We start from the raw sequence: 14516 nt of genomic DNA, 5'->3' as shown, positions 1-14516 counted from the left end.
ATCCCTATCTCATTTGCCTCATTACACTTGAGGCAAGAAGAGAGATCACATTTCATCTTTATGTTCGAGAGTGTGGTTACCTGATGAACTATAGGGATATTTGGTTCTAATGCATGAACGGTCGTTGGTGATCATTTTATCTGAGTGATTGCTATTTAAGTTTGTGTTTGGATAAATGTCACAGTAAATGCTTTGAAAATCTCATGGTGCGACACTATTCTTAGTGGGCTAACCGTGAGTAACGATTATAGTCAAATGGATTTGATTGTGCTTTCCCTCAACACGATTTCAACTAACAATGTTACAAATCACATTATGTTACAAAATGTTGAATGTGGACAATCTAGTGGATTATCAAGTTCACTAGCATTAATTTATCTAGAAATTAGTGCATGTATGCATCGATCTTCTTGAAGACTTGATGCTTCTTCGTAAGTGCTATTACATTGTTAAGGCATGTGCACCATATTACTCATGATTCATTGGCAATCAAATTGGAACATTGCTTCCTTCCATGCCTAGACTTAATATCGCAAACTTTGTTGTAGTTATCATGTCCAGTTTTCTCACCAATCATAATGGTGAAGCCAATGCTCTTCTTGTAGGACCTATGAGACGTATTTCGTGTAGAACATGCAACTAATTGCAAACGAGGATTGTGTCATTGAGAATTATACATTCCTAAGTTGTAGGTTCAATATGTGGGCACTCAAAATCTTGAGATAGGAATCCTATATTGGTGTAGTTGTGAGGCCTTTTGTTCAATGTAATTTATCCCAAAGGAAAATGATTGTGGCCTCGACAACTAGAAAATCCTTCATGACTCCATTTGCTTTTTCTCTTGACTTGATTATCAATGTGTGGTTCACCAATGCATGTTGCAAATTTGGGGTGTGCAACCATGTGATCAACATGAATTGTGTATTGCTTGGTTGGGGAATTTTGGACATTTTAGTTCATTAGGACGCCTTCTCTTTCATCACCAGAGGAGTTCTTTTGGATAGATGATGGTTCCAAACTAGCATACACATCATAGGAACCATTTTGGGATATGAGTTTGTGCACTAGAACTACTTGTGCCAATGTCACATAATCCCTTTGACTAGTTTGGATAGTTGAAACATGGAAGATTCGCATAAGATTAAATGTAAACCAATAAACCTCGTGTCAATGCTCACCTTTCATTGGCAAGAGGAAGGCATTGCATGCACATCAATGTTTGCCATGGAATAGCTATATCCCTGATGTTCCATAGCGTATGCAATAGACAATGCCATTAGTCCTTTTCCCTAAGAAAAACAACCATTTCACGGAAATAATGGGCTAATATATATATACCCATCTTGAGATAATTGTTGTCTCCTCAGCATTTGTGGAATCGATCTGCGTTTAGTTGTAGCCACTAATGCCCCCATGGACTGAATGTCATTCATGGCATGCCATATCATCCAATAACCATTGGTAAATGGAAATGGAAATGGAAATAAAGGTTGATAGTGTGGCCACATTCTAACTTAAGATATTTGACACCGAATTATAATATTTGGTTCTTCTTTGAAGCAATGATAATCATGTCAAACTCCCATCATTTGCTTCAAGGGGTATGCTAGATAACTCAAATGAGATCATGTTACATGTTCCTCTCTTAAGCATGTTGCCTTATTTATATGGTGCATCCCCATGTTTCTACTCATAGCGTCACATCTAACAACTTACATCAAACCATGCATCCCATATGTTTGCAGATCAAAGATCTCTCACAATCTCTGCCCATCCACCACAGTCTTACATGGTGGGGTGTGCAGGCGTCATCTGAAGATGGCAAGAGATCCCGTGGACAATGCGAGGGGCCAATCGCGAATATGTTACGCATATAAAACCAGAGAAGAGTTTCTTTTTTTGTGTGTGTTAAGGAAGGACAAGAGACTAATGTGTTCTTTTCTTTTCTTTTCTTTGGAAGTGGGGAAAAAGAAGAATGTGAGGGTATTTTTTGTGCTGCTTTGTTATAATTCTCTTTTCTTTTAGTGAAAGGAAGAAGGAAGGGGGGAGGGGGGGGGGCTTTGGGGGAGGAGTGTGTTTGTTGTATTATCACCATAACCATAGCTAGCCTTGAAGAAGAAGAAGAAGAAGAAGAAGAAGAAGAAGAAGGTCACAAGATTTGCACCTTCCCCTCTATTTTTTTTGTTTCTTTTTGTTGTTCTGTGCTTTCTTTGTCTCTCCCAAGGACCCCCCCCCACCCCATCCCAACCCAATAACACCAATACTCTCCTCTCCCCCCCCCCCCCCCCCCCCCCCAGAAGACATTTACCATAATAGTCTTTCCCAACAAATTTTGTTCTCCTCCCCTGCCTCTCTAAACATACCTTTGTTTGTGTAAGTCCCCCTAAACCCTTCAACCCAATCTGGTTCTGTTTTGGTTTCTTCTTTTGGGTTTTCCTGCCTCCCCTGCTTCCTACTCTCCTTTTCCTTTTTTTTTTCTTTTTCATTTTTATGACACTATTCCTCGCATATATATGTATATATATATGTACATACATATATCCAAATGATGTTTTTTCTGTTTCTTTCAAATATGAATCAATTGGGCTCTCTAATCTGCAATTCCCTCATGTGGGTCGCTCAGATTCCTCGCGTTAATCATCCAATTCTGTTGTTTTCAGGCATCCAGCCATGGGTGAAAGCTGAAGGGCAGGGTCAAAGAAGAACTCATAGATGTCTTCTTGTTCATCTTCTGCAGAAAATATGGATATGGTTCGCAGTGTTGTTGATGGAAACGACATTATTGTTAATGGAAAAGACATTGTCGTCAGTGAAATAGGCGTTGTTGATGATGCGAAAGACATTATTGTTGATGGAAAAGATATGGTTGTTGATGGGAAAGACATGGTGGTTGATGGAAAAGGCATGATTGTTGATGGAATAGACACTGCTAATGGGGATGTTGTCCGAGGCGATCCTGATACAAAACTGATAGTAAGGATTCCAGATGTAGTAGAGATGGATGTAGAAAATCAAACCATCGGAAACTCAGAAGAAGATGGTCCGCTCTCTTCTGGCACAGCACATGATTCATCCAGCATCAATGCTGAAGAGATCTCAGTATTCCGAGGTGTTGAAGAAGGAAAAGCTCCTTTGTGGGTCAAGGTATTCCTGGCACCTACCCAGTGATGCAGACATGCGATTATCATATGTTTAATTATGTTTCACTGCGGCCGATTATCTTGAATTATGGCTAATTAAGGTCAAATATACATGGTTCAGGGGGACATGAGAATTGTATCATTGATGTTTCATACCATGCATAAGAATTTGTGCTAGCTTATAATTCTCTGAAACTACTCTTTGCTTGAAACTTGTCTTCGACATGGTTTTATATGGTCAGTTTGCTTAATCTATGCCTTCTTCTTGTTCTCCATTGATAATGTAGCCGGCGTTGGGGTTACTTGAGAATGAAGGCTTAAGATTATTACTGCGTATAATTTGTTTCTCTGAAATCTAGTCTGGAACAAAGCTTAGACTCCCACTTGCACCCTTTTTTAACCAATAAAGAATCAGTATGTCACAGGTCATTTTCTGTGGAGAAAGGGCCTTACCTTCCTTTGTTTGACATACTTTGTGCAATGAGCCCAAGTTACACAAGATTACATGTTAGAATTCCTCTCATAGGGAAGTTGAAAACCCACAGTATTCCTGACGCATTCATATTTATTGGCAAATGCATTGGAAATCAACCTCAAGGTAATCTCCCTGCATTGAATGCACAGTTCTCTGACCACACTGGTACAACAAACATGGGTGAAAAATTTAACTTCTAAACTTTGTACTCTTATTAGGGCTTGGGTTTGTGTATGAAAACCTTTTAAGTGGGACTTTGACAAGTTACAAGGTGATCAAATTTGTGAGCTTTGACCTCCTTTTATGTCTTGTTCTGATGTTAAATTGGGCAGGTACATGATGCATAATTATTATGCCATATAAGTAACAGAAGTAAGAAAATTTATCAAATGCTGTAGAAATCCAATCTTGACACACACACAGAGACAGTAATTGTAGTAATATAGAAATATATGTATGGGTAACTCTTGTGTTGTGTCTGTATTAACAAAATTCTAATCATTAGTAGTAGGAAGCTAAATATCTTTTGAACTTAGATTGCGGTGTAGCTGGTTTATGGTTCTTGTATTCGTACATCATTCATTTATGTTTTGCTATATTACAGTGGAGGGGGAAGTGGCGGGCAGGTGTACAATGCAGCCTTGAAGACTGTCCTGCCCAAACTGTTCAGGCAATGCCCACATATGGAAGGAAGTCCTACATCTTGGTTTTCTTCCCGAAGAATCATTCTTTTGTATGGACAGATTGGCAGCTAACTTGTTGTATTTCAGAGAATCCTCAACCGCTGTCTTTCGGGTCACACAAAAGTGGTCGGAACTCAGTTGTTGACTTAAATATAGCAAAAACATTCATGCTACGCAAAATTTCCACCTCAATGCTGGACATTAGCGATCAGCTTCCTGTAACAGTTAAGATATTGGAAACAATGCAGAAATTTTAAAAAGCTCCACTTTTCAATCTTACTGAAGTAAAAACCTCCAGTTTTCCTTTGCAAAAGCTCCAGCTTTCAATCTTACTGAAGTGCTTTTATTCAGGCTGTCGAGGATTGTGCTCGGGATGTGAGATTTTGGAAGGATGTTGCAAATGAAGCAGCGAAAACTTCTACATATCAAGAATTAGGAACTATGTTGGTGAAACTTAAAACTGTAAGTTTGTTGATGTGAACTACTTGATAAACCCTCGATTCCTCTTAACTCTACTGTTGAAATAGTTTATAACTTTGGGTGCATGTTTTGTTTGAGACTTCATCTAGCAGACACTTCTGGTTTTCTGCACTGATCTCTCCAATGCAGGATCTATTCAGGAAATTTCAGTTTTTTAACTAGTTGTTTGAGTTTCTCTCCATGACTTGTCTAACCTACTTTGTGCACCTATTTGTAGGTTGGTCATTTTCAAGTGTGATCATCCACTTTAGCCTTGGCCAAAACCTATATGGAACTTTCCACTTTCTCACACCCCCTTGCCACATCTCCATCAACTGTGAATTTCCTTCAAATTTTTTATTTGAATAGATTCTCATGAGACCACAGTCCATGTGACTGCGATTTCATCCTCCATTTTTTCAATTGATCTTCTTTCACTTTCCTTTGTCTCATCTTTCTGATCATCCTTGGGCCTTGATGACATGAGTGTGAGATGGCAGTACATTGCTAGACAATATGAAACCTTCACATCATTGAAAAACATGTTTAAATCGGAACAAAACTTGTTTGAATGAAATTCAGAACAGCCTAAAGTTTGTATGTAAGGTTATTTCTTAAGTGCTGTCCATTATCCCTCTTGTGGCAAATGTGCATTGGGGGTGGCTAACTCTTGATCTACCTTTTCTGGTCTTTCCTCTGTACTTCCTTTATTTGGGAGTAAAATATCTTCTATTGCTATGTATGATTTGGCGGAGGATCGTTATTGATGGAAGCTATTAGTAACTGTAAACAAACTTCCCTCGGAATTAAAATCTATATCTATTCCATTTCAATCAATCAGCACCTGTTTCTCGAGCGATCAATTGCAATTCACATATTATGTGACCTTATGAGTCTTGATGTTAGCACATCTGAGATGTGTATCTTTCTGGCAGTCCTTTCCAGGACTAATTTTTGGCAATTTGGAATTCTCAGATGATTTTATCTTCCGTAATCCAAGAAACCTGGATTAATACTCGTGTTCTAGAATGGGAACATGAATGCAGGAATGCAGAGTCAGCAAGGTCTTTAGAGATGCTTGTCAAGGTGAGAAATGCTCTGTTATATCACGAGATGGGAATTTTGTTATGTTACAATTAGCATTCTAGTAATTTATGCTGTTTTGGAAATAGGAATTGAAGAGTGCAGTATGTTGGGATGAAGTGGACAAACTTTGGAGTGAATATGAGCAAGAAAACCTAGGTTCGGAGTGGCAATCATGGAAAAAAAGGTTCTCCCATGATCCTTCTTATCAAGACAAGTCACGATGTTCTTCTTTTAGACGAAGAACCTTTGATGCATCGGTTAATTCCCCTGAAGAGAGTGAGGGGAATGGTGGGTCAGGAAATGGAGGTAATACGGAATCAGAACAAGATCACAAGCGATTGAAACTGGCACAAGAAACCATTTCAGATTCACCAGAGTTGTACAAAGGAATTTCAATGGATCTTGAAATGATAAAAAACGTTGACATAGCATGTCCTTTGGATGCCATTAATAAGACCCCAAACTCGGGTTTGAAGTCAAATAATTACAAAGGGGATGTTGAGGTTAACCCACAAAGTAAATCATCCCGGTGTTTAGCTTTCTCTAAGAGAAGGAAAAGGCAATGCAACAGGTATGCTAAAGGAGGAGCTTTATATTGTTACAAGCATATTCCCTCCAGCTGCAATGAAGGACCCTCAGCGAGTTCTACTAATGTAGAGAAGGGTAAGCTTCCCATATCCAACATAGGTGAGTTTAATGGAGATGTAGGCATTTGTAACGGGACAACAAAGTATGGAAGAAGATGCCGTCATAAAGCAAAGGATGGTTCTGTCTTCTGTTCGACGCATACACTACATGACTTGGAAAAGTGTGGTAAAAAGGAAGCTACAGAGAAATCTGTAATACCTTCATCTGAAACTTGCCTTGCAAAGTCTAACATTGGCATGTCAGCAGAACCAAGCATCGCTGAACTGAAAGGAATAATAGAACAAACGCATGTACAAGTTAATTCATTAATCCAGGAAACTTCAAAAAGTATAACAAAGTCTACACGCCGGAATAGGAATACAGTCCAGTGCATTGGGTGGTGTGGTAGTGGTGCTCAATGTTCTCATCGTGCAAGACTCGGTTTCTCATACTGTGAGAAACACATACCAGGTTCATCTCCATATTCTCAAAGGGGTCAGGAAAGAGCACACTGTAAAGAAATTTCCGGCAAAACTCCAAATCGCAAGCAGGAAGTTAATATATCACAGCTCAAGAACATAACCCATGACTACATGAGGGTTCGACTATCTAACACGGAGGCTCAGAGCAGTGAGCAAATGATTAACATGGTTCTCAAAGAAGTTTCTGGAAATTTAAAAGCATCAGAAGCATTGTATGACCTTGTAACTACTGAAATGGAAGAATTGAAACAATGTGTTGATGAGAAAGATATCTCACAGGTTCAGAATTTTCTTGATCCTTGTTTGACAGGATCTGTTGACCATACTACGAGCTCTAAGGTGATCATAGGTGAAGAGGAATTTGTGGAAGAGGAAGACCTCCCACAAGTGCAGAATTCCCTTGTTCCTTCTCTTATTGTAGCGATCGACCATGCTGACAGCTCGTTAAAAACCATAGTTGAAGAGAATTGTGTCAAAGAGAAAGATCTGTCACAAGTGCAGAATTCTCTTGTCCCTTTTCTAGGTGAAGTAAAGTCCATAGAACACCTCTCAAATATTGAGTTATTGAAGCAAGTGAGTTCAGCACGTAATGGACACTTGGCAAGGTATAGATGCAAGCTTTGTACACAAGACTTTATTGATCTTATTGTGTTAGGTGAACATTGGAGAGAGTGTCACAATAGAGAAGCTCAGCAGTATTTTAGAGGGTATAGTTGCCAGTATTGTAATGAACCTTTCAGAAATAAGAAAGGCCTGTATAGGCATAGGAAGATACACCATTCGGAGATGGTATCTCAAACCAAGTCTTCCCTTATAGCCACTTGTATAATTTGCAATGGACAGTTTGGAAAGTTTGAGAGCCTATGGAAACATGTGATTTGCAATCACCCTGAACAGCTCTTTGCCTTCTGGCCTGTGACAGATCCTTCTGTAGGTTCGATAAATGGGTTCTTCCAATGGCAACCATTTGGATTGGAAATTGCTGATGTAGACAAGAAATTTCACTCTGGTGAAAAGTTTGTGACCAATGTAGAACTTCAGCAAGACACTGAGATTGCTGATAAAGTGATTGCCGATGAAGTGATTGCCAATAAAGTTATTGCTGATGAAGTGATTGCCAATAAAGTGATTGCTGATGAAGTGATTGCCGATAAAGTGATTGCTGATGAAGTGATTGCTGATGAAGTGATTGCCAATGAAGTGATTGCCGATGAAGTGATTGCCGATAATGTGATTGCCGATAAAGTGATTGCCGATGACGTGATTGCGGATAAAGTGATTGCCAATAAAGTGATTGTTGATGAAGTGATTGCCGAGAAGGGGATTTCTGAGAAAGGGATTGTCGAGAAAGGGATTGCCGATAAAGTGATTGGTGATAGAGTGAATAACTTCACTGGTGAAAAAGCAAAACAGCCTTCTATTCTTGAAGAAATGGTGAAACAGCCTTCTTGTGACCCCGAAAGTGAACACAAATTCAAGTGCAAAATTTGTGGTCTTCGGTTTCGTCTTCTTCCAGACTTAGGACGACATCATCAAGCTGAACACAAGCCTGTCCAAGCTACGATATCAAAGAACATTAATGAAGAGTCTTTATTCACAGGGATATCAGAAGACGTGAAACCAATTATAGGATTGGAAAAGGAAAAGAGAAAGCCCCAAAAACTTAATATACGAAGGGCTCCTCCTAGTGGAAAAGCGAATACTGAATTCTGTAAAGCTAATACTGAAGTACAGACAGACAATAAAGATGAGAGGAACTGGAGCATGGCAAAGTTAGAAGGATATAATGGCACAAAGTTTGAAGGTTTCCCTAGTAATCAAAGTTTGAAAAACCAACATTTTATCCTAGATGAAAAACATACAACATTCACATGTGTAGAAGAGAAATCTTGTCATAAAATGATCCTTTGTGAGGATCTAAGTTTTGGAAAGGAACGAGTGCCAATCCCATGTATCCTAGATAGCAACGTGATGGGGAAATGCACTTGTTCTGTATGTGTTGATAATCCAAATAGCCACTTTGAGACACTCACACCATGGCTTCAATTTTCTTATATCACCAAAAGGACAGTAGATCCTTCTTTGGGACTTGATACAGAGGTATACATATTTTTACAACCTTCCCTTATGTTTTATTTGACCAAGATGATTAAGTATGATTTTTTACCAGTGCAGACTTCACGCTCAGGGTGTAGCTGCCAAGAACACCAATGTTTGCCCACTAAATGTGAACATGTATACCTTGCTGACAATGAAAATTCTGATGCAGAGGATGTACATGGGAAATCCATGACTGCAAGATTCCCTTATGATGATAGAGGATGCCTGATCCTAGAGGTGGGGTTGGTTTAGCAGTTCTGTTACGTATTCATAGAAGTTGTTATCAATTCATTTTTTGTTGTAATTCTTGATTGCAGGAAGGCCATCTTGTCTATGAATGCAACTCCTTATGTAGATGTAGTGCAGATTGTGGGAACCGAGTATTACAGAAGGGTGTCCAAGTGAAATTGGAAGTCTATAAGACAAGGCACAAGGTACTGTAATTTCCTTAATCCTACTTGCAGAGTACGTTTCCTTTTGAAATTAAATCTTAGTCTTTTTCTCTCTTGTTGTCTTTAGGGGTGGGCAGTGAGAGCTGCACAGCATATTCCACGGGGAACTTTTGTTTGTGAATACGTCGGGGAGGTTCTTGATGATTCTGAGGAAAATAGAAGACAAGAGAGGTATCGTTTAGCCTCGTTATGATATTTTGTTTCTCTAGCACGAAAAACTTAGAAAATGATCAAAATCTTTATATACGCAAACACCATTTTCAGTTAACGATTTGGTTGTGCAGCATATCAATGTATACATTCGTTTTGGGCACAGACCAAATTTCTGAAAAATTGTGTGCAAGATGGTACATATATATGACAAACAACTAAGAAAACGATGATAATCATTAAATGTTGAAACAATATTTTTGTCAAATATTTGTTTTGCTTAACAAATCAATGAACTTGGCACAAACTAAATTTATGGAATTTTTTTGTTCATGTGAAAATCATGTTGACTATCCCACTCTATCATAACTATGAAACTATGTACTTATCTGGAAATATTTTTTGGTACAAACAAGATATGATAAAGAACGATGCAGTTATGTATATGATATCAAAACTCATATTGACGTTGGCCATCTCGGCAAGCCAAAACCGTTTGTCATCGATGCAACAAAATTTGGCAATGTAGCTCGGTTTATCAATCACAGGTAATTGCATCGGAAAATTATACTTTGTCTGCATGATAGAGAAATGGATCTCTCTTTATAGTTCTATTTATGTTTTAATTTCAATCTTGTGGGTCTCATTTTCTCCGTAGCTGCTCTCCAAATTTGGTGAACTATCAAGTGTTGGTGGAGGGCATGGACTGTCGACTTGCACATGTTGGTCTATATGCAACACATGATGTAAGTAGAAAAGTGGTTATTGCCTGTAGGGGAATTAGCTAGTTATGTGTCATTTGACATGCTTTGTTTCTACTCCAGAAATCATGATGTAAGGGGAATCTTTTCATTCATTCATGCAAAGTTTATGATATATGTTGATGTTAAACGTTTTTGTAACATTAATTATTGATTTGAGAACACTGATCATATACGAATGGGGCAATTTGGACTTGGGGAAGAAAGTTACAAGATGCAATATTTTGGATATTTTAGAATCTACTCTAAGAATCTACCATCAATGTAGGACATGGTGGGGGATCAACATAAGGAGATCTCTTATGTGCCAAGAATCTATCCCAACAGATTCTTACTTGGTGTAAACGTATTCTAAGAATCTACCATCAATGTAGGACATGGTGGGGGATCAACATAAGGAGATCTCTTCTGTGCCAAGGAATCTGTCTAAACAGATTCTTGCTTGGTATAAAAGTAATCTCCCTTATATTTACCAAAATTCTCTCAAGAGGACCTCAACTTGTCTCATATAAATGGAAGCCCTTGAAGAGTAGATTCTAAATAATGTGAGAGCCTCCAACTTTTGAGTTAATTATTAGGGTGTGACTTTTAGTTTGTCTAGATTCCTATTTTGTCTAGGGTTACACTAAATAGGCAAATCCCAGGTTGGGGGCTTGAATTAGTTAATGTTATAGACCAAAACATTCAATCAGTAATAAAATTTTCTGACCATCATATTGAAAATGTTTGTGATATTTTCTATTCTTAATCCAAACATTGGAGTTTCTTTCTAGATACAAATTGGCGAGGAGCTGGGATATGACTACCGTTGTAAGCTATTAGTAGGGAAAGGCTCTCAATGTCACTGTGGTGCCAAGGATTGCCGTGGAAGCCTTTATTGAGGTCTGACTGTTTTTCTTGGATATGTTCTATCCACTTACACCGGAGGTTTTATAATACTACAGGTTCCCACTTTGAATACATAAATTCATTTTCTTAGCCATTTTGTAAGGAATTGGTATTGGTGATGTTGCACCAGGCTTTAGGCATTATCATAATCTGGATATATATATATATATATATATATATATAATACATACTATTGCTCAATATTGTGTACTATTTTTCCTTGCCAATGATGCATTTGTTTGTGTGTATATGTAGATATAATGTTTTTGTTAGTTAATTATTTAATCAAAGATTCACTTGCAAACATTTTGCACTGTTTTTTGAAACGAAGTACTACAAATGAGGGAAATGTTCTCGATGAATATTTGTATTGAAGGCCAGGTTTCTGTGGATACCGTCACAACTGCATATTACTCTAAACACCAGGACATGGAGGATCGATCGGCAAAATGGACGTAAGGAGGCCTCTGATCGGTTTGATTCTTTTACCTCCTTGTACATGCCTAGTTCGTGTTCACTTCCCTTGATCGTCCTCCCTAATATAATTTCCTAATTGAAATGAGTGACAAAAACTTGCCTCTGTGTGAACAAGGTGTTGAATGTAGCTACTGTTACACTTTAAGCTTTAGTCTGAACATATTATTTGTAAATTGTATATAGGGATTTGTTTCTTTTGATGGAATTTGCAGCTAACACAACTTGAAAAAATAAAAATCTAAATTGGAATGCAAACTACATAATGCATATAAATGGGGGGAGGTTTACAGGGAGATTTGTAGGGTTTAATAGGAGATGTTATGTAGAATAATTAGAGGCAAGCCTTAAGAGAGTAATTAGAGAGCTTTAGGGCAAGAGAACAATTTGTCAAGAGGTCTATGGTAAGTTGATTGAATGTAGACAATAGTTGGTCGACAGGATAACCTTCATGTCTGAACCTAAGCAATTCTAAAATTTAGTGCTGACCATGGGGAGTGATTATAGTGTGTTTGTGTGAGCAAGTGCCATCTCTCACATGTGTGGGTAATGTTGCATATTGTTTAGCCTTAGAGATGAAGGTTAGTCAGTTGATTATACCAGATTTCACATTTTCAGGTTTGGAGTTTAGTACATGCAAAGTTCAAACAATGCACCTTCCCTAAATACCTCAAATGTTTAAAATTGTATGTGTTTCCGGAATTTGGGATCATCGAAGTTTATGAGTTATGATGTTGCATTTAATGAAGATAAAACGTTGGAGAAAGAAGCGTATGAGCAGATTTTGGATCAAGCACTTAGGCCAGCCATGATGAAGTAATTAGGTCAGCCATTAAGATGGAGTTCATAGAGATGCACACTTGAATAGGTCAAGCTCGAGCTGAACAAAAGCATGAAGAAGAGCCTTACTTTTATGGCCATAGGTAGAGAAAGACTTTAGAGAACCAAAGATACCCTGTAGTATGGTACCTTTCGCTTAATTCATGATGGCAAAACTACATCAGGTTTGTAGAGGCTACTCTATTAGCCAACTTTGACAAGTAGTAATTAGTGATGGTGAAAGAGACATATATGGCACTGATGGAACGAAAGTAAAAGAAGAAAGACTATTGGGTGTAAATGGGTTTACCATAAAAAAGAAGCAATCGTGATAAGAAGGCATAGATTATAGTTGAAATTTTTCTTTGATGGAAATATGGAAGAGATTCTATTGCTGTTTTTGGAGGTCAAATATGACCTATGTGATCGAAAACATTACATTTCAAGTAATACATGTGAAAGTGAGTAGTGATACTCATTAAAGAACTTTACATACAGATGAATGTTGCAATTGAGAGTGCACATTGTGATTGTTAGAGAAATTTGTGCAAGGATTTGGTTTTCTTGAAGATGTGTGGACATAGTCGAATATGATCAAAGGCAAAGCACTATATCAAAGTGTGATACTCAGACTCCCGAACTCGTTTTGAGCAAATTGTGCGACAGAGACCACTCATCACTTGTGCCCCAACGCCTTGTCGCACATCGCAATGCGTGTGAACTAAGTCATATGAAAGCAATGGTTCAAATGGTAGACAAAGGGATGAGAGTGCACATTGTGATTGTTAGAGAAATTTGTGCAAGGATTTGGTTTTCTTGAAGATGTGTGGACATAGTCGAATATGATCAAAGGCAAAGCACTATATCAAAGTGTGATACTCAGACTCCCGAACTCGTTTTGAGCAAATTGTGCGACAGAGACCACTCATCACTTGTGCCCCAACGCCTTGTCGCACATCGCAATGCGTGTGAACTAAGTCATATGAAAGCAATGGTTCAAATGGTAGACAAAGGGATGGGCTCTAACATGTATCGATGTGTATGGTTTCCTTGTTTGGCGAAGAGTATAGTTTTGTAATTAGGTTCAACATGTTTAATACAATGTGTGAAGGGTGAGACACCACACTTCTCTCATGTCATGATACATTGGCGTTGCAAAAAAACCTCATTGACAAAGGAATCTCATTTAGAGAGAGAGAGAGAGAGAATATTTATTGTCTCATAAGGTCTAGTTTTAAGATGGTTATTAATATGTCGTGGTTGAACATTATCATTGGTGGTGTGCATTTCATATTTATATTTTAATTTGAATTGGTTTATTTCAAAACCCCCCCATAACCTAATTAGTTTGTTAATAATTGGATATGTAAATTTTCACAATAGGCTTCAAACTTGTCGCAATGTAGAGACTACTCGGTTCCTAACCAACACACCCTAATCAACACACATGATTTGTAGATGTAAACTCTAGCGTAAACTCTACTTGATTCCTTTGATCAATTGTATTATGAAGTGCTTTGTATTCAAGATACGCAATATATTATCATAGATGTTCTTTGATTGTAGTGGTTTGCATATTTCGAGTTCCTTTAGTAGAGTTTGCAATCGTGATCCCTCAATGGCCAATGGTAATGCTATAATGTCAGCGTTTGTAGAAGGATGTCACAAATTAATGTTATTTTTTATAGCATGTGATTGTTGCTCCTAACATGATAAAAGAAAAATCAATAGTAGATCAATGAGGCTTAATGTTTAACCTAGCAAATTAGTTCAAAATTTTATGAATGAATTTATTTTGATGAATATTAAGGGCTCCTAGATTATGATTACATGTAATTTGTAAACCTCGAAAATAAGATGGAGGACCCAAATTTGCAATCGAAAATTCTTTGAACAACTTTGATTTGGCATGGTAATCGC

At 37.9% G+C, this 14516-nt stretch overlaps 1 protein-coding gene across 2 annotated transcripts; it reads left to right on the top strand.

The window, feature by feature from the left end:
* Positions 1-2297: 2297 nt before the first annotated feature.
* LOC147857609 (histone-lysine N-methyltransferase SUVR5-like) lies at positions 2298-11485 on the top strand. Of its 2 annotated transcripts, XM_087326679.1 has the most exons (12): positions 2298-2373; positions 2661-3144; positions 4220-4522; positions 4650-4760; positions 5733-5843; positions 5930-9052; positions 9128-9289; positions 9370-9486; positions 9572-9675; positions 10071-10202; positions 10313-10400; positions 11189-11485. In XM_087326679.1, exons 2-12 carry the CDS (start codon positions 2713-2715, stop codon positions 11294-11296), a joined length of 4791 nt encoding a protein of 1596 aa, XP_087182805.1. In that variant the 5' UTR covers positions 2298-2373; positions 2661-2712; the 3' UTR covers positions 11297-11485. The 2 variants fall into 2 exon arrangements, 1 of the variants encoding a protein (XP_087182805.1); XR_015530419.1 differs by lacking the exon at positions 11189-11485 and having other exon boundaries at positions 10082-10202.
* The last annotated feature ends 3031 nt before the right edge of the window (positions 11486-14516 follow it).

Source organism: Azolla caroliniana, unplaced genomic scaffold (genome assembly GCF_043228905.1).
Source record: "Azolla caroliniana isolate FFs.n. ecotype wild unplaced genomic scaffold, voAzoCaro1.0.p SCAF_11, whole genome shotgun sequence".
Classification (NCBI taxonomy): Eukaryota; Viridiplantae; Streptophyta; class Polypodiopsida; order Salviniales; family Salviniaceae; genus Azolla; species Azolla caroliniana.
Note: the sequence above shows the minus strand (reverse complement) of the source record. Positions and strands in the feature narration are given on the sequence as shown.

Bases quoted from the DNA above. Each gene is read 5' to 3' on its own strand.
- LOC147857609 (XM_087326679.1), top strand. From the start codon at position 2,713: ATGTCTTCTTGTTCATCTTCTGCAGAAAATATGGATATGGTTCGCAGT. The intron at 5,844-5,929 runs GTGAGAAATGCT...TTTTGGAAATAG, and splicing joins CTTTAGAGATGCTTGTCAAG to GAATTGAAGAGTGCAGTATG. The intron at 10,203-10,312 runs GTAATTGCATCG...TTTTCTCCGTAG, and splicing joins GCTCGGTTTATCAATCACAG to CTGCTCTCCAAATTTGGTGA.